The sequence below is a fragment of the Aethalodelphis obliquidens genome, unplaced genomic scaffold (genome assembly GCF_003676395.1).
Source record: "Aethalodelphis obliquidens isolate GAN/ISIS:26980383/991018 unplaced genomic scaffold, ASM367639v1 scaffold11, whole genome shotgun sequence".
In the NCBI taxonomy this organism is placed as follows: domain Eukaryota; kingdom Metazoa; phylum Chordata; class Mammalia; order Artiodactyla; family Delphinidae; genus Aethalodelphis; species Aethalodelphis obliquidens.
Window position 1 is genome coordinate 26,404,198 of NW_020837955.1, and position 21,541 is coordinate 26,425,738.

A 21,541-nucleotide genomic window follows, 5' to 3' on the forward strand; every position below is an offset into this window, starting at 1 on the left:
AGGTGATCTCAGGCACAATCAAGTTTGAGAAGCACCGCCAAAACTCTTCCCACTTTAAAGACAGGAAACGAAGCATGGAGCAGGGGAGTGACTCCCACAGTGTCCCACAGCAGGTCAGGGGCAGAGCCCTGGCTGGTGGAACCTTGGGCAGTGCCCTGGCTCTGAAGTCTTGAGGTTTAGGAATGTTTTCCCACTAGTTCTAGGCCAGAGGAGGTAGGATTCCAGACCCCACCTTCCCCAGGAGCAAGGAAGTTACTGATAAAAGGAATATCCCAAGCATTTTACAAGGTACGTTCAAGTATATTATTTTGTTTTTACTTTACAACTTGTTAATTATCCCAACTTTACTAAGAAGAAACTGTCCCTTGGTAGAGTCTAAGCCATTTGTACAAGACTGCACTGCTGGCCACTTCCAGAGTCTGGGCCTGACGCTTGTCTCCTTTACTCCAGAACCCAATCACTGTTTCGCCAAGCACAGAGTGGCATCCCAGTGGCAGGAGAAGTGACTGTAGGTGGAGTACAGACGAAAGTCTCCTATTTGAATTGCCATATATTTTAATTTCTACTGCAAAAAAACACAATTAGATTATTAAACCTCAGAGACTACTGTTTAAGACAAAATATGGGTTGGTTTTTTGTTTGTTTGTTTGTTTGTTTAATGAGTCTCTGAAAAATCAATTTCAGGAATGATAGAGGAGGTGGTACTCAGATATTGCAAAGTCCATGAAGGTGGTAAAAGACTGGAGTGTGGGAAACAGCTCCAGGCACCACACAGCGGGGGTGGGGGGAAGTGGGGAGAGAAAACCAGCAGCCAGAGAGATCTCTACTCAGAGGCCGTAGATTTTTCACATATAGGTGGTTTTCTCCCCATGGCCTTCCCATCCTCATTGCCCCCAGAGTCTTAGTATGGAGCAAATACGATGCTCACTTAAGGGCACACACTCCCTATTTAAAAAAAAAGACCATGTTTTACCAGCCGTTTATCTTTCTAGCCAGAATCTCTATGGTGAAGCTGGAGGGACCACAAACTTGCTCCTTCTAACATCCTCCCACACCCAGCCCACTTCCTGTAGCTTTCAAGGATACCCCATGCCCATCCAGGCCAGACTTGAAATGCTGCAGCGGGTAGGCTAGGAGTCGGGGGTAAAAATCCCCCTCGCATCCTTCAGAAATAGTCTGTGGCTCCCCAGTGGAGGGGAAGAACTGCATCTTTGCTTTCAAGTGTTTGCTCTCTTCTATATCTTCCTTACTCTAACCATGTCCAGGGCCCTTAACAGCCACTCTTTTTTGGTCAGACCTTTGAACTTTGAGTAAATGGACATTCTCTGCTGCACCTCCGTTTCATTCAGGGATCACAAGTAAAGAGTTCTGGCAAATAAACAAAAATCTTCTAGGAATTCAGAAAACAGTTATAGTAAGGAACAAGGACTGTTATCTTAGAAAAGATAAGGTGGGAAAGGGACAAGATGACCATCTTCAAATATTTCAAAGAAGGTCTAGGTTTAGACAGTATTTCTCCAGAGCTGGAAGCAAAGAGTGGATAATACAGGTCTTTGTCCTTGGTCAACTGTAAGATGGGGGCAATAGCGCTTACATCACAGGGAGGTTGTGAGGATTAAGTGAAGGGCTCAGGACATACCTGCCATCTCATAAAAATCCCAGAATATGCTTGTTTCCTTTTTTGGCCTCATTCAAAAATGCCTCACGAGGCAGTAAGCTCCCTCCCTGGAAAATTTCAAAATAGAATTACAATTCCTTACTGCCAAGATTCTGTGCTTCCGTGCTGCCTGTGACTTTTCATAAAGAAAAATACTGGCTCACACGGAGCCCTCACCATGCTCCAGGCAGGCAGAGAAGGGCTTTTTGTAGGTACTTCATTTAATCTTCTCATCAGCCCTATGAGGTAGGTACTATTATTATCTCTCCCCGCCCCTGCCCCGTTTTTTTTACAGATGAGACAACTGTGGCTTCGAGAGGTGAAGTAACTTGTCCAAGGTCACACCATCAGTAGTAAGCGGCAAACCAGGGACTTAAACGTCACGCTCCAAAGTCCTTGCTCTTACAATTGGAGGGGTTATTTATCAAAGCTAAACCCCTCTCCCAGACTCGCCTGCTCTAATGCTCCAGGCTTTATTGATCTGTCTTCTGTAAAGTTTCTTCAGGTCTCAATATCAAAACCACCTAACTTAGCACTTATTATTGTGTGAATGGCTTCTTGTCCTTCCTAGTTTACTGTAAGTGGGTCCGGGGATTTTTACTCTTTAAATATCCTTTCGTACTCAGCAAGCCTTCAGAACAAGTTCACAGGCTTCTAGTAATTCTTTCTTTCACTGACAGCTGAATTAGACAGCAAGTAACTCCTTCTTCCCTGTCATGCCTACCCCGTCTTTTTTTTCCTGTGCCATTAGAAAAGTCTTTTCTTGGCTGGAAAAAATACTACAGTCTGTTCAACTAGTTAACGTTCATTGAGTTCTTAATATGCACCAGGCACGGTTCTAAGTACCTTTCGTGGATTAACCCACTGAATCCTGATAGTAACCTATGAGCTAAGTCCTATTTTCACTCCCATTTTACAGAAGAGGAAACTGAATGTACCAGTGCATCAGGATTTGACTGAGTAAATGCTTTGCTGATGGATATTATCAATAGCAGCAACAACCACACAAATACCTTATGCTGCGTCAGGCTATAGTTTCATGAATATTATGTCATTGTCACTCACCATTAGCAGATAGGCGCTAATGTCCCTATTTTATAGAAGAGGAAACCATGACAGGAAAACAAAAGGGTGAGTGATTCTCAACAGTCACACAGCAAGTGCTGCCTGTACCCTTGAGTGAACGTTGTATTCACTCCACTCTAAGATCCTGGGGGCAAGGGAGATGGGAGGGCCATGGGGAGAAAAACACCTACACACACAAAAAGCATTCTACAAATATTAGGGAAACAACAGAAGCCAGTCATAGCAGAGGCTGGACAGGAGTCCAGATCTTTGACTCCTAGTCCAGTGCTCTTTCCTTTGACCAAGATGGTGGGAAGCAAGTCTTGGGTCCAGACCCAACAGCAGTCTTGATTGGGGATGTTAACAGCAAAGAAAGTAGTGCTCTTAAAAACAACGAGCATGCGCGCTGCTTTCATGATGAGAAACAAGCAAATGAAGAGAGCTGGCAAAATGCACCGCCTGAGGGCTGGAGCTGCTGGAGGACCCTTGGGTTGGCTTCAGGGTGGCACTCTGGGGCACCCTCTGATCCACCCCCACAGGCCACCTGGCCCCACTTTTTGGGCAGAGGAAGGAAGCAGGGACCATCACAGGAGTTCCCAGGTCCATGAAGCTCCCTGACATTGGAAGCTGAAAGCTGTGTGTGCACTTTTCCAAGGAATGGGCCCACACTTTTTAAAAAGGGGCACTATGACCCTTCAAAGGGTAAGAACACCAGATCGCAGAGATGAACCGGGACCTGAGGACTAAGATGACCGGTCAAGGAGGGTCAAGAAACATAAAAATCTCCTTGCCCGACTGAGTAGAACTGGCAGGGGAGAGCGAATGACAAATAGAACAAGGTCTTGCCTCGTACGCTCATGTTAATTTAAATTCTGCTTTCTTCCCTGAACCCCCCTCACTCCCATTCCAAAGCAGTGGGCAGGGGGTGGGGGGGTGTGGAGAAAGGCATGATTATTTAAACAGTTCCAGTCTCAGACACACTCCTCCTCCTCCTAGGCCTGTGGCCTATGAATTCTAGTTCCTGATCCTAGGGTCTGTGCATCCACAGCTTCCTATCTTGCCTCCTGACCCAGGGTCTAAGGCCCTGATTTATGCTGTGGCCAACTCTTCCCCTGGGTGCCTCCTAAAAAGCCTGCTGCTTTCAAGCCTCAGCAAGCACTGGATTCCATTCCACCAACATTGCCTGAGCTCCTACCATGTGCTGGGTGTTATGACTGGGTCACAGATGGTGGGATAAGTCCTGAGTATGGCCTGGGAGCCTTCAAACTAATGGCAGGACAGATAACACTCTGTTGGGGGAGGGGGAAACTGCACAATGTGAGAACACCCAGGAGGGCGACTGATTAACAGGCTGGGGGATTAAGGGGGGCCTTCTTGGAGGTGTAACGGTAGCTCTGGAGCTGGTGTGTGAAGGCAGGGAAGGATTCCTAACAAAGGAATGGGGGAGGCGCTCAAGTCCTGTAGAAAAGTGTGGAGGCAGCAAAATACTGGGCAAGTTTAGGAAAATAGGTAGTTTTGTGTGACTGGAGCCTGGGGCTGGGGGAAGGGGGAAGGGGGAAGGAAGGAGACAAACGAGGCTGGAGGTGGGTTACGGCCAACTGGCTAGAACAAGGACCTTGATGTTCCACTAATGAATTTGGATTTTATCAGACAGTGCATAGGTGCCACTGAGGGTTTTCGAGCAGAGCAGGTGGGCTCTGTGCTCTGATCTAAGCTTAAAAAGATCACATTGCAGAAGACAAGAGAGAAAGGAGAGGGTTTGGCGATTGGGAGGCAGGATGCTACTGTAGGGTCCAGTGCAGGGGATAATGGGGCCCTTTAACTACAGCTATGGCTAGCACGGGATACATAATTTGCGGGGCCCAGTGCAACAGGAAAATTCAGGGTCCCTTGTCCAAAAATTATCAAGAATTTCAAGAGAGTGACAGCAGAGCATCAAACCAAGCATCATGCCCTTCTAAGGATGGCCTTGTGGTCACACAGGTCACACACCCAGGAAGCTGGCCCTGGCCATGGGACTAGAAAGAGCAGGTTAGGAATGAGATCTGGAAGGCAGAGTCTTTGGAAGCCAGGGACTTGGTGATCTGTTGGGGTGGGAAGTGACAGAGCAATCCACTGATGGATGACCTTCCTGCACTGTTTGCCAGGCCACCTTTCCACCACCCCCTTGGGTGGCCCAGGATCAACTCCTACTTATTAATAAGTCTAAAGTTCACCCCCGACCCCTCTCCTGCTACACACCCGGACCTGTTCCTGTAGGGTCCCTATCTAAAGGTGTCACCATTTACTCAGTCACCCTCTACTCCTCTCTCCGCCATCCCATCCCTTCCAGCAATTTACTTCCTAAATGTCTCTCCCATCTGTGTGGCCTCTTCAATTGCTGCTATCACTGCCAAGTTCCGGCAGGCCCTTATCAGCTCAGGCCTGGATTACCCACAAAAGCCGCCTATCTGTCTCCCTGACGCCGGTCTGGACCCCATCTCCACTTGCAAATAAAACATCCATCCTCCACAGTGCCACCTCAGTGAGGTCCCCAAATGCTCACCTGACCAAGTCACTGAGTAACAGCCTCATCCATGGCTGCTCCAGCCAAACGATAAGATCCAAATGCCTTAAATGGCACACAAGTCCCTCTGTCACCTGAGCCTGCTTAACTTTCTAATAAATGCCAGAAATGCCTTAGTCTCCCACGTACCTCCAGCACATACCTCGCTGGGTTCTTGGTTTTCTTCCCTTTACCGCAAGCAGTTTTCTCTGCCTGGAATGTCCTCCACTCTCCCACTCCGTGGCCTGGCTCACCTGGATTCACTCTCGTTAAGCTCACCTCAGCTCTCCTCTGCGCTGAGTGGCCTTCTCCAGGGCCACATCCCTACCCCACCTCGCACACCGTGGATGCTCTTCCACACTGACTACAGGACCTTAGGCCTGTGGCGACTTCCCTGGTGGTCAAGTGGTTAAGACTCCACGCTTCCACTGCAGGGGTTCGATCCCTGGTCCCCTGGTCGGGGAACTAAGATCCCACACGCCACGGTGCAGCAAATTAATTAATTAAAAAAAAAAAGAGGCCTCTGGGCTGGACCAAGCCTCGTCTCCTAGCTGGGGGCAGCTGGAGCAGAGTGAGGACTGCTCACTTTGGTGTCCAGCAACCAATACAGAGCCTGGCCATGTGGTTGTAGGTTGAAACGTCTGAGGCTGGGTGGTTCCGGTGACACTAGAGGAGGAGCAGATTGCAGGGAAGGCTGGCACGTATAATCCCAAAGAGAAAGAAAACCCCCCAGCATCACATCTTCGTGGGGATTCCAGTGACAGGGTGAGGACAGCGCCTCTGACTGAAGGCATCTGAGACCCAGGGGCAACGGCCAGCTGGCTGTTGTCCGGTTTGACTGCATTTGATTTCAGAATTGGACTTCTGCTTCCTTCTAAAAACCTCACTCCCCTCTGTCGGTAGTAAACAAGCCCCACCCTAGTGGAGGCAGGCTGTTTTCCATCAGGCAGTCCCCTCCTGCCTCAGGCTCACAATAAAATGGTTCGTCCTGAGTTTGGGGGTAGAAGCATGTCCCTGCAGCTACCAGGGCACAAAGCTGACCTTCAGTAAATACTTGCTGAACGGGTGAATCGTGTCCAGTTCCCCAAGATTGGGGATGGGAAGCCTGAAGCAGCTGGGGACTGGCGGGTGCAGACAGCCTGGGATTATACTTGAGCCACAGATAATCCCCCAAATCCAGAAGCCACCTGTACATTTGGCTGGGCTGAGCTCCATCAACGGTGCGTGTTGATGCTGCAGCTGATTTCAGGACAGATTTTTCTGGGGCTCAGAAAACGGTTCCTCAAAAAACAATTATTCTAATTTTTACTGGGAGTGTGACAAAGAAAAGGACCATCAACCCTTTGAGGGCAGAACCCATTTGGGGAGATTAGTTGCTGGCTCTTCTCTCTCCACTTTTACTTTGAGGTGCTTTTATCATGGAAAATTTCAAAATATAAAGAAAAGTAGAGAAAACAGTATAATGAACCTCCAGGTACCTGTCACCAAGTTTCAACGATACCAACACAAGCCCAATCTTGAGTCGATAACCCAGCCTTCGAAGCAAATTCCAGCTATCATCTCATTCCCCGCGTAAAGACGCGTAAGGATCGAAATCTACGTCAGATCCATCTGGGGGCACTGGCCGAGGCCGCCCCTAGCTCTGCCTACCACGGTACCTGGCCCGGCCCCCAGCGGGTTCTGAACCTACGTCTATGAAACTCTAAACCCATGTCACGACGCCAGCTCCGCCTCCCCCGCTTCCTCCTCTTCCCGCACAGCGTGGGTCACCTCGGCCTCGTGGCGTTCCTGACACCCCACCAGCAGTCCCCGGTGATGCGCAAGTGAGTGTCTCCGCGCAGCGCCACAGAGAGCACGGCAAGTTGCCTGCCACTTCCTCTTTCTCAGGCTGACTAACGCTCGGCGCCCGCCCAGCACGTCCGGCTCCCGGGGGGCGTGGCCACAGCCCGAAGGGGCGGGGAAATACTCTTATTCGGCCTTATATGGGCAGCCACGTCACAGGCTGTACACCCATTCACATAAAACGCTGAGCTGCCGGCGGAATCCCCGGCTTCTGGGGCGGCGAGTGGCCGGGCCGGGTGCCGAGCGTGAAGGGCGGGAAAGAAGAGTTGAGCGGTCGCTCCGGCGCCGGGCTCGGTCGGCCGGCCTCAGGCCCGCGGGTCGCCCTCCCGGGCCTCGCCGGCGGGCACCCTGGCTGTGGGCACCTGCGGGGCGCACTGCGCGGGGCCGCTGGGCGGCGGCGGCGGCATGAAGGTCACGTCGCTCGACGGGCGCCAGCTGCGCAAGATGCTCCGCAAGGAGGCTGCGGCGCGCTGTGTGGTGCTCGACTGCCGGCCCTACCTGGCCTTCGCCGCCTCGAGCGTGCGCGGCTCGCTCAACGTCAACCTCAACTCGGTGGTGTTGCGGCGGGCCCGCGGAGGCGCGGTGTCGGCGCGCTACGTGCTGCCGGACGAGGCGGCGCGCGCGCGGCTGCTGCAGGAGGGCGGCGGCGGCGTGGCGGCCGTGGTCGTGCTGGACCAGGGCAGCCGCCACTGGCAGAAGCTGCGCGAGGAGAGCGCCGCGCGCGTTGTGCTCACCTCGCTGCTCGCCTGTCTGCCCGCCGGCCCGCGGGTCTACTTCCTCAAAGGTGAGCGCGTCGGGGACGCCGGTCCCCTGTCACCGTCCGCGCCGGGACGGCCCCGGGCTCTGGGGTCCCCTGCTGGCGCCGGGCGCCTTCCTTGACGCTAGAACCCGAGCGGTTCTCCGCTGGCGGGAGTCTGCACCTTGGGGCTTGACGTGCTCTAGGGAGGGCACTGCTAGCGTCAGCGCTCACAGCTTCCCCACTCGAGTTCCTCGAAAGCGCTTGACGATCGGCCTTTCGGCCCGGGTGGGTGGGGTGGGGTTGCTTACGCAGCCGGGGGCGCTGCTTCTCAGCTGGGGGTCGGTCGCCTAGTGCTGGGCGCGGGCCGGCTTTCCTGGCGCCGGCTTCACCGCTCTCGCAGGGGCCTGCGCTCTGGAGCCGTCCTGATGGACAGATCTGGAGGGATCAGCAGGTCGTAACACACTCACCCCCGAAGTGTGGCGCCGCGGTGTCCCCTTTTCTCCCTCCTGCACGATTAACGTATGTTAGGCTGTGTCGTCTTCGACCCTCTTGCCTTTTTGACCCTGGCGAGTCTCTCTCCTCCCCTCCCCTTCCTTTCCATTTCATTTTATTGCTTTTTATTGTTCTTTGGCTTCCCCTTCTCCCCTCCCAGGCCTTTCTCTCGCTCCGTTTGGAGCTGACACCCTTTTCACCTCCTCTCCCCCACCCCAGGATCATCTGTACTGGTCGTGGGCCAAACCCGGCGGGCCTAACGCTGTCTGCCAGGGGTGGTAGGCAGGCTGGCCAGCGAGCCAGGACACGTGAGAGGTGCCACAGGGTGGCTGTGAAGGGGATTGCGTCGCATTTGGTTTGAGATCCCCAGAAGCTGCTTCACCAGTCTGCCCATTCCACCTGCTGGGGGAGATGACGTTGGTGGTGGGTGGGTGATTTACTCTCAGACTCCAGAATATTGATTTCTGTGTCACTTCCTATAACTGCTGCCGCCTTGTATTTGAGTCCTTTGTAACCTCAAACGTATTGAAGGCATAGCCTGTAGGGCAGACAAGAGGACTCAGCCTAGGCTGCGCCGGCCGACTCTGACGGGGACACCTGGAGATGTAACACTGATGTGGTTCAGAGCTCAGGTGCAGTGAGCTGAGAGAGTGAGAGCGCTGTTTTAAAACCGTGCGACTTGTGGAGTTTTACACATTCCAGGCCAGGAGATTCCAGAGGCACACGGGCAGCTCCCACCTCTGTTAGCACCTCTTACAGACGGTCCCCTGTTGATTCCTGTTAGGGAAACAACAGAGGCAGAAGATAATGATATTCCTCTTTTACCCAGCCTCAGCCCCCAGGAGATGGAGAGTGCCCTCCAAGCTCTGCAGAGATTTTTCACACATAGTCCCTGATTTCTTTTTGATATGCTTTTTGTCTCCGCTTCTTAGCAGTGAGTACAGAAAAAGCTTCTGCCTCTCCAGTAGCACGAAAGATACATTCCAGGAAACCCTTCCGGGTCCTACCTCTGCTCCCCACCCCTCTGCAGGGGGCCACGCTAGCAGTTTGGAAGTTATTGCCACAGGAAGTAGGCAGCTCTGTAGACTCACATCTCAGAAAAATTAATGTTTAAAAAAATTTTTTTAATGTAAGTAACATACAGCACAAAGGCTGTACAATGAAAAGTGGATCTTCTGCACACCCTAGAACTCAGTTCTACTCCCCAGAGACAACAGTCAACTATTTCTTGTTCATCTTTAGATAAATTAATTTTCCATGAGTAAAAATAAAATGATTTTGTATATTTCCTGTTCCTGCCTCTTTCATCTAACTAGGTCTTGAGAGATTTGTCCATACCAGAGCATACGTGTCCTATTCACTTTTTAAACCCATCCCCTGGTGATAGCCAGTAAGTAGGTTGCTTCCAGCCTTAGTATTTGAAGCAGTGTGGGAGAGTATACCTTTGTCCAAATGCTTTTGCATGTGCACTATCTTTCAGTAAAATTATGAGAATTGCCACGTCGAAAGTTATGTCCGTTTTAAATTTCAGTAGAAATTGCTTAATACTTACCCTTATAACAGTACTAAACTTTAAGTTGTTGCCAAAGAAAATTTTTTCTTTACCTGACTCACATCCAGATAAGAGTTCAGGTTTTTAATCTAGTGGCATCCCAGATCGTGGGGCAAACCATTTTTTTTGGCCACGCAGCATGTGGAATCTAATTTCCTCAACCAGGGATCAAACCCACGCCCCCTGCACTGGAAGCACGGAGTGTTAACCACAGGACTGCCAGGGAAGTCCTGCAATGCCTTTTACACTTCCCTCAATGCCCTCCAGTCCCAAAAAAACCCACTAAAATGAGATGACCGAACGGCATTGTCAGTGCGTATTTATATATAGTGTCCGTGTGCTTTCTCTGCTCAGTTCCCCTGGTAATGCGGTGGTGATCAAAAACAGAATCACTCTGAAGAGGATTGAAGCTGCCAAAAGAATTGCCACGGCTCTTGGAGTTCAAGTGAGGCACCAGAGAGGAATGTTCTGTCTCTCCACGCCTCTGATGGGAGTGGGTGAAAGACAGACCATCTAATCTATAGGACTCCTGACCCCAGCTAGAAGAGGCAGGACCCTGTTTATCTGTCCCTCAACTACACTGAGACTTTGTCTGCCTGCCTTATTTTGTCAACAGGCAGGCAGGACCCAGCCCACACCCGCACCTCCTGTCTGTCCTCCTAACAGCCAACTCTTTTTATTATTATTATTATTTTAATTTATTTTATTTTTGGCTGCGTTGGGTCTTCATGGCTGCCCGCGGGCTTTCTAGTTGCAGCGAGCGAGGGCTACTCTTCGTTGCGGTGCACGGGCTTCTCATTGTGGTGGCTTCTCGTTGCAGAGCACGGGCTCTAGGCACACGGGCTTCAGTAGTTGTGGCACGCGGCTCCGTAGTTGTGGCTCAATGAACTCTAGAGTGCAGGCTCAGTCATTGTGGCACACGGGCTTAGTTGCTCCAGGGCATGTGGGATCTTCCCAGACCAGGGCTCGAACCCGTGTCCCCTGCATTGGCAGGCGGATTCTTAACCACTGTGCCACCAGGGAAGCCCAACAGCCAACTCTTAAGTGCTCTGTTTAAAGCCAAGAGATGGGGTGGCCTGAAGGCTTCTCTTTCCCAAGCTTCATTCTGAAATTTGAGAGGGCCTGGGCCACTCTTACTTCAGATTCCCATCCCCTATCACTCAGTTTGTCTCCTGGGACTCAAAATGTTGAGGCCCAGGCACAGGAAGTGATTTGCTAACTAGGGACACCTCTTCGGAGGAAGCTGAGGGTCAGTTTAAGTGTGGTTTCTTTCTGCCTTCTGGGAGGGAAGGGGGTGGGGGCAATGGTGGGGAGGGAGGGAAAACTAAGCCACAGACACCTTCAAACTTTCCACCTCCGCCTCCCTCCGGCATGGCCTGTCATCATGACCGGGAACGTGGTCATTGTGGAGGTCCAGAAGCTCATTTGGGAAGGCCCAATTGGCTATTTGTTGAAGTGACCACAGGGGAGATTTGGGTGTGCTAAATGGGGTTGGGGGCAGTTCCAGCAAGCTGAGAGGAAGCAGTAATAGCTAGATGACTCATTCTAGGAATTGGCTGTAGCTTCTGGGAGAGAGCTGGAGACTGCCGTGTAATCCATTAACCATTTGCCTACTGCAGGGGTTTAAAAAACCACCATGTGCTCCACTGTGGGGCTATTACAACACCAAAAGACAGAAGAAAAAAAGGGGGCCTTTTTGGAAAAATATATGGTCTCAGAATGCTTATTTAATTGATGATTTAGGGAATTCCTAATTCCTGGCAGCACTTTCACTGCCAGGGCCCAGGTTCAATCCCTGGTCAGGGAACTAAGATCCCATAAGCTGGGAACTAGGATCTCACAAGCTGTGCAGCATGGACCAAAAAAAACAAAAAAAAAAATTGATGATTTGACCCCAAGTGAATTCTCTGGGCCAGAAAAAGAAGCAGGTTTTCTGGAGGCTCTTGGAAGTGTCTTAGGTCCCTTTGGATTGGAAGCAAAGTGTTTCCCCACACAAGTCTGGCCTATGCACCCAGCAGCATTTGGCATTCTGAGGCTTCGAGGCCAGTGTTTCGTTTGGTTCTTCCCTACCTCGTGTGTGGGCCTGAGAACTTACCTACTCAAGTTTCTATGACTCGGTCAGAGAGTAGTTTTTACCTTAAGTGATCTGATCCATTTGGAGAAGTTTAAATATAGTTAGGATTTTTATAGAATCATACCTGCCAGGTATGAGGGTGTGTGTGTGTGTGTAGCTGGGGAGAAAGTTCAGGAGGGGAGGGTCATAAGATAAAGGGAGAGTAGGTGGTCATCAAGGAGAAAGAAGGAGTTTTTACTTAAGGAGTTAAGAATTAAGTTCAGAAGGCCTCATTGCTCTGGTTTGTAAGGTAATTAACTAGATTGATTACATTGGACCTATGGAGAGGATTGTCAGCAGTGTTCTTAGCACCTTGGCAAAGAGAAAGGGCAGAGCTGTTTTATTGCCCTGAGTTTAAACCTCGTGTTAGCCCCCATTCCCTTATGAATAGAGGAGGTTTCGTCTATAATCCAGTTTAGAGCTAAGGGACTAGGGATGAACCAGACCAGTTTAGAGTCTCATTCACAAATTACTGAAATTCTGCATAATCACACCTGCATTTTAGGTAAATGAGAGAAAACAGCTTTTGTTTTCTGGAGGGATTTGGTTAATATTTGCCACATGTCAGATATATTTCCTTTCACAGTTTAAGCTTCTTCTGATAGGCATAGAAAACTTTCATTTCTTCTATGCCTATCTTCTGATAGGCATAGAAAACTTTCATCACTGCCTTTCTGAATTATAGCTTTTTAGGAGAGAGAGAGTGTGTATGTGTGTGTGTGTGTCTGTGGAGCCCGTTTCTATTCTAAAACTATTACTTGTTTTGGCTCAATTTTTTAATATGACCAAAATGTATAGTAGCTGAATATTTTTTTTACTATTCCACACTCAGGCTATGGATCAATTCTGGGCATTTTCTGACAGCCTGAGAAAAATCGATGCTTATATCTCTCTTGCCTTTTTTTTGTCTTTTAGGGGGATATGAGACTTTCCACTCGGAATATCCTGAGTGTTGCGTGGACGTAAAACCCATTTCACCAGAGAAGGTTGAAACTGAGACAGCCCTCATCAGTCAGTGTGGGAAGTCAGTGCTCAACATCAGCTACAGGCCGGCTTATGACCAGGTACACGGTGTGGAAGTACCGTCCCGGCTCCTGGCTCTGTTCCTTGCACAGCACCCTGGCTCTTCCACTCCCTGCTCAGCAACCTTGGTTGGTTCGTTTGCGGATCAGGGAGTTGGCAGAGGCCTCTAGCTTTAGAGAGCCTCTGTTGCTTGCCAACTTGAGTTTCCATCTAAGAGTAAATGGGCTTCCTTCCAGCAAATAAGCTGACAAGAGCAAATGCACTTCAGGACGCTCGGTGGCTTCTGGCAAAAAGTGGAAGCGAAATATACATTATTGTTAGCTGGCCTGGGAGGTGCAGAGAAGCTTTGAAGCTTTGAAATATCGGTTTAGGTTTCCCTGAAGACGTTTCAGAGCTGACTTTCAGGCTTCCTGTGTTGATCTTCTTCGTAACTGTTCATGCTCTGCAGTTTCTGCAAACCAACCCAGTACCTGTAAAGGCGTGTCTAGGTATTTTTAACTGAAGGAGGAAGATTGGGGGAGGGTTGTAGAGAAATTACTATTTGGATGGCTAAGCAGCCTCCCCTAGGGGTTTCTGATGCTTATAATTCCATAAATTCTGAAACCAGAGATCAAGACACACTAGAGGATTTCATGTGTCTACAAACATGTGGGTTTCTTCCCTTCAAAGAACTGTACCTTCTGGCAACTCATTAGAGGAAGAAAAAGTGGACGGCTCAGGCAGGGGTTACCTATACAATGCAGGAGGATGTGGAAAAAGCCAGCAAGGACCCAAATCTGCAGAAAACAGAGATCAAAACCTACCTTCCCATTTTACAGAGGGAAAAACTGTCACAGCTGGTGGGATGATTGATTTTGCCAAGAATCCTGCAGCTGGGTTCATGGCCACACTAGGCCCAGAACTCCCTTCTCTTAACTCCTTGTTCTGGTTCTTTTCAGGACCCTGTTCTGCTTTCCACATGCCTTCTTTTGGAAGAGGGCCATTCTAGGCATCTGACTTGGTAGGAGGAGCTTTTTGCACAAAAAGCTCTTTGCACAAAATAAGAACATACCCAAATCATAGAAGGAAGATTTGTAGATACTGTGTAAGATGCCAGCTGCCTGCCAAGAGCAGAGCTCTGCCCCTGGGGATAAACTTCCAAATACAGCCAGGTGGCTTTTCCTTGAATGGAAACCTATTAGCTTGGCGAGGTGCCAGGGTTATTATTTTGTTTGTTTTCTTTTATTAAAATTACAGTGTATGATGAACTCTGGACTTTCAAGCCATGGGCATCCGGCTTAGCTGAATTTCTATTTTTGTTTGTTTGTTTGGGTGGTGTTTTCCTCCTCCATTCTCAGAAAGTGAAAGAGAAACGAGAATTTGCAGGATGTTGTGAAAGCACAGCAGACCTTTGGCCAAGCAAGGACCAGGGAGGCCCTGGTGTGTTTCCACGGTTCATCTGGGGAACCCCCTAGTGCTACTCTTAGTAGCGCTTCTGCCTTGAGAGAAGCCGGGTGAGGTCGTGTTAACCTTTGGGGTTTCTGAAGGCCTTTGGTTTCTTCCTCTTGAGTCTAAAAAGAAGATTCAAAAAAGGAAAGAAACATGGTTTCAGGGGTGTTGGGCTAAGCTCCAGGAGAAATTGAGTAGGTTCCCAGGCCTGGTGTGTCAGCATTTTCCAGGCTCTAAAGAGAGGGAGAGATCTATGTAGGTACACCTAAAGTGTTAAGCTCAGGGGCCAGCTATTAAAAATACTGGTTACTATTACTACCTTTTGTAAAATCTCTATAACTTTCTTTCAAGTGGCCAAACTGGCCTTTGCCTTAAACACCTGACTTCTCAGGAAAGAAAAAGCAAACACCCATGCGGGGTAATTTGAGAACTGCCTTCTCCTGGCCCTCTTCCCGTGCCCCTTTCCCTATTGTGGGTCTGGCAGAGAGTTTCCATTCTACTCTTATTCCAGGACAGGAAATGGAAACACAGGAAGCGGATGGATGATATGGGAAAGGCTGCCAAAGACACAGCCACTGTCACCCCAGCTCAGTGTTTTCCCTCTAAATCTCCAGGGGCTCCCATTGTTCCGAGTATGGAACAATGGCTTTTCTTGCCACCCTGGAAATGCTGAGACTGCCAGAGTCTGACTAGCTAGCTGTTCTTTTTAGCTTTTCCTCAGGGTAGATGGTCTCTGGTTCTTTGGGGATCCTTCTTAACTAGAAACCTCAGGTATAGGTGGTCTCCCAAAAGGGTGAAGATGTCCGCGTCTCTCACCAAAACTCAACCCCACGAGAAGATCAGGCCTGGGACTTCCCTGGCAGTCCAGTGGTTAAGACTCCACGCTTCCATTGCACGGGGCACGGGTTTGATCCCTGGTTGGGGAACTAAGATCCTGCAGCCTGCATGCCACGCAGCGCAGCACAGCCAAAAAAAAAAAAAAAAAAACAAAGGATCAGGCCCTGCTCATGGCCTAACAGCTTTTCATTATCTGAGGATTTTGGAGAGATAGTGGTCATTTTCACTTCTGAGAAGTTTACTTTTTTGGGGGACGGGGGAAGCATATTTTAACATCTCTGAGCTCCAAATGCATCTTAGGATCAACAGTGTCCTAGGTTTGATGAAACACATTTTATATATATATATATATATATATATATATATATATATAAAACGTCAGGATTGTAAAGGAGGGGGCTCACCTTGTTGAACCATTTTCCATTTTATCTAGAAGGAAACCGAGGCTGCCCCCAAGGTTAAAGGACTCACTCTGGCACTCTCAGGGCAGCTAGAACTATAGCACGGGCCTCTCAAGTCTTCCATCACACCACCCTCTTCTCATCCTTGTCAGTATAGGAAGGCTGCCGGCATTTCCTACCACCTCAATATATATAAGAAAATGAAAATCTTAGCTGTGTGGGATTTGCTGTCACTGAGTCACAAGGCAGTAATGTAGGGCAGAGAGTTTACCAGGACAGAGGCTCCACCCACACACTCTTGGGTGACCTGCGCTGACTCTGAGCTCTCTACCTGGAAACCAGAAAGGGAACCTCCCACCTGAAAACAAATAGGTCAGCGTTGTTTTGTTTCTTCTCCCCAAAGAGCAAGCTAATCCAACATTTCCTGGTTGTCCTCCTTTGCCCCTCCTTCCAGGGCGGCCCAGTCGAAATCCTTCCGTTCCTGTACCTTGGAAGTGCCTACCATGCGTCCAAGTGTGAGTTCCTCGCCAACCTGCACATCACGGCTCTGCTGAATGTCTCACGACGGACCTCTGAGGCCTGCACGACCCACCTACACTACAAATGGATCCCCGTGGAAGACAGCCATGCGGCTAACATCAGCTCCCACTTTCAAGAAGCAATAGATTTCATTGGTAGGTGCAGCCATTCCCCCTCAGTTGTTTTGGGGGCCCCCTAGGGGAGCGTGTTCTTGGATTTTGATGTACTGATGGGGGTTCCCGTCAGTGAGAAGAAAAGCATCTTGTTGTAGAGCCAACTTGGCTCGTTGGATGCACCGACCAAAACGACAGAGGGGAGGATTTGAGTTGCTATTAATAGGAGCTTTAATTTGCAAGATAAATGAATTACTACAATTCTATAGCAATACTCTGTCGCTCTTGTTAGTGTTTCTGGCTGGGCGGGAAGCAGGGTGCATCCGTGTGTGAGGCTCCATGCCGGGGAAGCAGGGGAGGGAAAGAACCACCCAAACTGCTTCTGCGTAGGTTGGGATATTTTTGAAAACAAACAGAAGGACTGAGAGAGCACTCCTTACGCACTGAGCCCCCAGGGCCCTGGCAGCTTTCCACGGTTTTTGGCAAACTGCTTTGGGGGCAATTGTTTTGCATTTTCAGCTGATTTGGGACTAAAGGTAGCGCTCGTCTCAAGCTCTGTGCTTTATGCACAGAGAAGTTGGCATCTTTTTGCATCCTTTGTACGTTCCGTGAGGCAGTTATCATTTACTCCATCGTGTAGGCCTGGAAACCTCTCGTCCCTCTGCCTAGAAAGGGCTTTGGGCCTTGGGATTCCAACTCCTCGAACAGGCTGGATTGTTCTTTCATTGGACATCTCTGTTTCCCTCAACCATCTCCCCTGGGGGCTGGACTGACTTTTTTGTGTCTCAGATTTGCAAGCACCCACCACTCCCCATCCTTGTGGGCTTGCCTCCCTTTCCAGAGTCCTTCTTTCCCTTTAACATGCATAACTGTTGAAGCTGAGCAGTGATCTTCCTGCCTCGTGCTCTGAGGGATGTTGGAGGGAGAAAGGCCGGTGCTGGGTGCAGCAATGATTACTTAGTGCAGGGAGCCGTTAAAGGCCCCCCTTCCACCACGTGGTGAGCCCTCTGCTCAGCACACACAATCTCTACTGCACAGAAGCCTGCAGAGAAACTCACCAGAGGCAAAAGGCCGAGCCTGCCTCCCTGTTCCCTGAGCCTCTGGGCTGCGATGGTTCCTTTGGAGTCTCTGAGAGACAGTCAAGATGATGGGGTCAGGGTGGGAAACCCTTGACTTGTTCTCCCTGTCCCTGGGAATGCCTTGCCCTTGTCAGCCTGTTATTCAATTATCTAGATAGCTTCTCAGTGAAGTCATGAAACCCGCCCCCATCACTTCTCAGAAGCCTCCCTCCCCATCCTGTGTGTGCATTGTGTCTGGGTACACAACCGCACAAACCCACAGCATTCTGAAGGCACACGAGATGCCTTTCCCCAGACTCCTTGCCCTCCTGAAGGAAGGAGGGACTGAGGCCGAATCATGCATTGACCCCTTCTGAGGGCCACGTAGAAGGCAAGCCCCCAGGGGTGAAGTGGGATCCAGAAGCAACACACTGTAGGCCCTTTGCTTTCTGGGATTTGGCTCTGGGCCAATTAAAAGCTAGACTACCAGCTTTTTGCTGGTGGAGGAGCAAAAGAAGGTTGGAGTCACGACCCTATAATCCTAGGAACTTGGAGTCTCTTTTGAACTAATTTACAGGAACTTTTTTTTTTTTTCTTTTGAATCAGAGACTGGGGCACTTCTAATGAGGAACCCTGGGGTGTCCTTTGGGATTTTCATTCTGTTGGGGAGACTCCAGGTTCCTCCCTGACTCCTCAGAAACTGGATCTTTCAGATCTTAGAGATGCATTTGCAAATTTCTTGAACTTGAGGAGGGAGGTGGGTAAGGGGGCTGACTTTTTATTTGCCCTTCAAAATCTTAAATATTGTTGCATACTGTGGCCTTACATAGTGCCATGGACATCTAACTTCCTGTGATGTAATTGTTTCCTCACTAGCAAGAGAGGGAATTGGAAAGACTCTTTTTTGTGGTTTTTATTTGATGTGTATATGTGTTTAACCTTTTGCCCCTGCTCATTTTTAACAGTTGGAGCTCTTTTGGGGGGAGGAGTAGAACAGAAAAGGAGGGCACCCTGCTTGTGTCATATTGAGCTAATGAATGCTAACTGAAGGTGGTAGCTTTATAGCAGTGACTCCCATTGTTGTGCAAGATGGAGTTTGCCAAAGCCATTTATATCCTCCGTCTAGTAAGCGTTACTTAGCCAAGGCTATAATTAGTGGCTGTGCACTATTTATTGTATGTTTGCTTGGTTGGGAACCCTCGGTGCTGAGCCAAGCATCCCGCCCTGGCACAGCCAAACAGGGATCCCGGGGAGGATGGAAGGCCTCAACCGGGATGAGGGCTAGGTCATCACCATTAGAATCAGACCCCGAGAGGCAGGAATTGCTTCTCCAAGTCAGTCTTTGAGCCTGGGACCCTCTCAGGGAAATGTGAATGTGCAACGAAAACTTGCATGCAGCTTCAAAGATTTTCCAAAGTCTTCTTGAAACGCATCCATGGAACCCGAGTTAAGATGGCATCCCCAGGAAGGAGTTACTCCAGGTCCAGCACCTCCAGTGGCAGAACCTGTGAAAGCATCCTGGAGAACTAAGGATTGTGAAGGTCCTACGCAGAGATAGACATCATGGTGGGACCCTAAAGTCTATCCTCAGCAGTGGAGGTTAAAGACTGGCAAAAGCCTGGTGTGGGACCACAGACGTTGAGCAGGGAGGATGATTTGATTACTAGGTCACTTTTTTTTAAATTCTTTAATTAAATCCAGTTGCCTTTGAGTTCCAATCCCAACTCATTTCCACTGTCTTTTCTTTCTTCCAGACTGTGTCAGGGAAAAGGGAGGCAAGGTCCTGGTTCACTGTGAGGCTGGGATCTCCCGCTCACCCACCATCTGCATGGCTTACCTCATGAAGACCAAGCAGTTCCACCTAAAGGACGCCTTTGATTACATCAAGCAGAGGAGGAGTGTGGTCTCGCCCAACTTCAGCTTCATGGGCCAGCTCCTACAGTATGAGTCCGAGATCCTGCCTTGCGCGCCTAGCCCCCAGGCTCCCTCCTCCCAAGGGGAGGCAGCCGGCCCTTCGTTCATAGCCCATTTACAGACACTGAGCCCTGACGTGCAGGGTTCCTACTGCACGTTCCCTACCTCGGTGCTGGCACCGTTGCCCACCCACTCAACGGTCTCAGAGCTCAGCCAGAGCCCCATGGCCACAGCCACATCCTGCTAAGACCAGAGTGGGAAAACCAGCCCAGCTCCAAGAACAACTGTGATTTTGTATTTTGACTCGTGGACATTTCATACGTGTGCAATACTGAAGACCTCACTCTGTCCCGCTGTCCTGGTGGGACCAGTGAAGGGTCACCAGGTTTGCAAACAAACTTCAGACTGACCTCGGGGATAGGTTCTTGGGACTGAAGGAAGGCCAAGCCATTATGAGAGCACAGCACGTGCTGACTACTGTATTTCCAGACCCCCTGCCCTCAGGACTGCCCAGTCTTTGCACCTCAAAGTTTGCCTTTTCATTTCAAGCATAAGGCAATAAATACCTGCAGCAATATGAGAGAAAGCAGTTGCTGGACCAGGAGAAAAGGCAGTAACAAAGCCAATTCATTTTGAAGGAAGCACAATTTCCACCTTATTTTTTTAACTTTGGCAGTCTCCGTATCTGTCTGTGTTGCTTCAGGGCATAAGCTGATCACCACCTAGTCAGGAAAGTAACCCTACAGGGTTTTAGGGACATGATGTATATGCTCGTTTGAACCCTCAGATGTTTTTGAGACTCTGTCTTGGGTCAGGTGGAGTCATTTGGGTGAAGTAGTGAGACAGTAACACTTCTGGTTTCCTCTTCACTGTGGGTTTTACCCTGACTTTGGACTTTGGCATGATTCTTACTCATACTTGAACCTTTCTCGTTGCACCTCTCCTCAAAGCAACTCTGGCGTCATTTGACAAGAGTTCTTTAGACCATAGACCAACAATCACCCCTTTGAGGTGGTGGCACTGGGTGCCAGGAGAGAAAGGGTACCCACTGTCTGAGTCAGTGGCATTGAAACGGTTGTCACCCCAGCTTGCTGTCCTTACATGTGCTTGTCTGGTCTCTGGTGACACTTGTTTTCTTCCCTGCCCCTTGGGGTTGTCTTCAAGCTGTTGACTTCTGGGATTTGCAGATTTCTCAATGTGGTACTACTTCTTTTTTGTCTGTAGTTTATTTCTCCAGGGGAAAAGGCAATAATTTCCTAAAATCCATATGAATGTGAAGAAAAGCAGTATGTTACTGGTTGTTGATGTTGTTGCTTTTTATAGTGCAAAATAAAAATAGTAAGAAGAACAAAAACGCTTCTTCATGTTGGTGAGTTGGGGTAAGGCAGGGATACACTGAGGCGGGGCCCAGCCTGCCTCACTGGGTTTTATTTCCAAATGAACGCTAAGGTGATGGTGGTGGGTGTGCAGTTGGAGGCATGAGGCTGTGCGTCTGCTCACGAGCTGGTGATCTTAATACAGAATAATGCTTTCCAGTTGGGAGGTTTCCCTTGGCTCACTTGCAAGAGAACTCCTTAGGCTCAGGCCACATGGAGACGTGGTCAGAGCATCCGCCCACGCTGGGCTCTTTGTGAGCCCCAGGCAGAGTTCAACTTGAACCTCCACTTCTTCATCCATGAAATGAGTGAACTAAGCTAGTTGATCTGAAAAGCCCCTTAGAGCTCAAGACCCTTGATTCCAGCAAACCTGAGTGGCAAGTTTGTGGTCAGCCCCCTCCCTCCAGTGCTTGGCATGTGGCAGACTCTCAGAAAAGTTTGGAAAAACGACCAAGGGACAGATAAGTGAACTAGGTAAAGGTTTACCTTAAATGCCTGTTCTCCCTCTTTTACCCTTGGAATTAATTCTTCCAGATAATTCCCTCAGGAGTTCCTAGGTAAATCCTCAATGAGTTGATTGAAATCCAAGGCTGAATCAACTTGCCTTCTGAGTAATTTCCTCTGTGTGGTGGAGGAAGGAAGGGGAAATATTTGCGTATTCCCGTGGCTTATGCCTCTGCTCCAGCCTAACTCTTGGGGCCTGTTTCCTAATCAAGGGGAACGGGAAATTGGCTGGGAATGATACCATACTTGCCTGACACAGGGATTCCAATCCATACCACCTGATTATGGCGGGGGGGGGGGCGTCCAGAGAGGCCTCCAGCTCCCCCACAGCAAGCACCATGTCAACAAATAGCAAGATGGCGG

At 49.5% G+C, this 21,541-nt stretch overlaps 1 protein-coding gene across 1 annotated transcript; it reads left to right on the forward strand.

Annotated features, from left to right (window-relative positions):
* The first annotated feature begins 7,275 nt into the window (after positions 1 to 7,275).
* On the forward strand, positions 7,276 to 20,651 carry DUSP5 (dual specificity phosphatase 5). The gene is made up of 4 exons (XM_027112559.1): positions 7,276 to 7,893; positions 12,921 to 13,069; positions 16,149 to 16,368; positions 19,139 to 20,651. The coding sequence occupies exons 1-4, from the start codon at positions 7,515 to 7,517 to the stop codon at positions 19,543 to 19,545; spliced, it is 1,155 nt and encodes a 384-aa protein (XP_026968360.1). The 5' UTR covers positions 7,276 to 7,514; the 3' UTR covers positions 19,546 to 20,651.
* Positions 20,652 to 21,541: the final 890 nt, after the last annotated feature.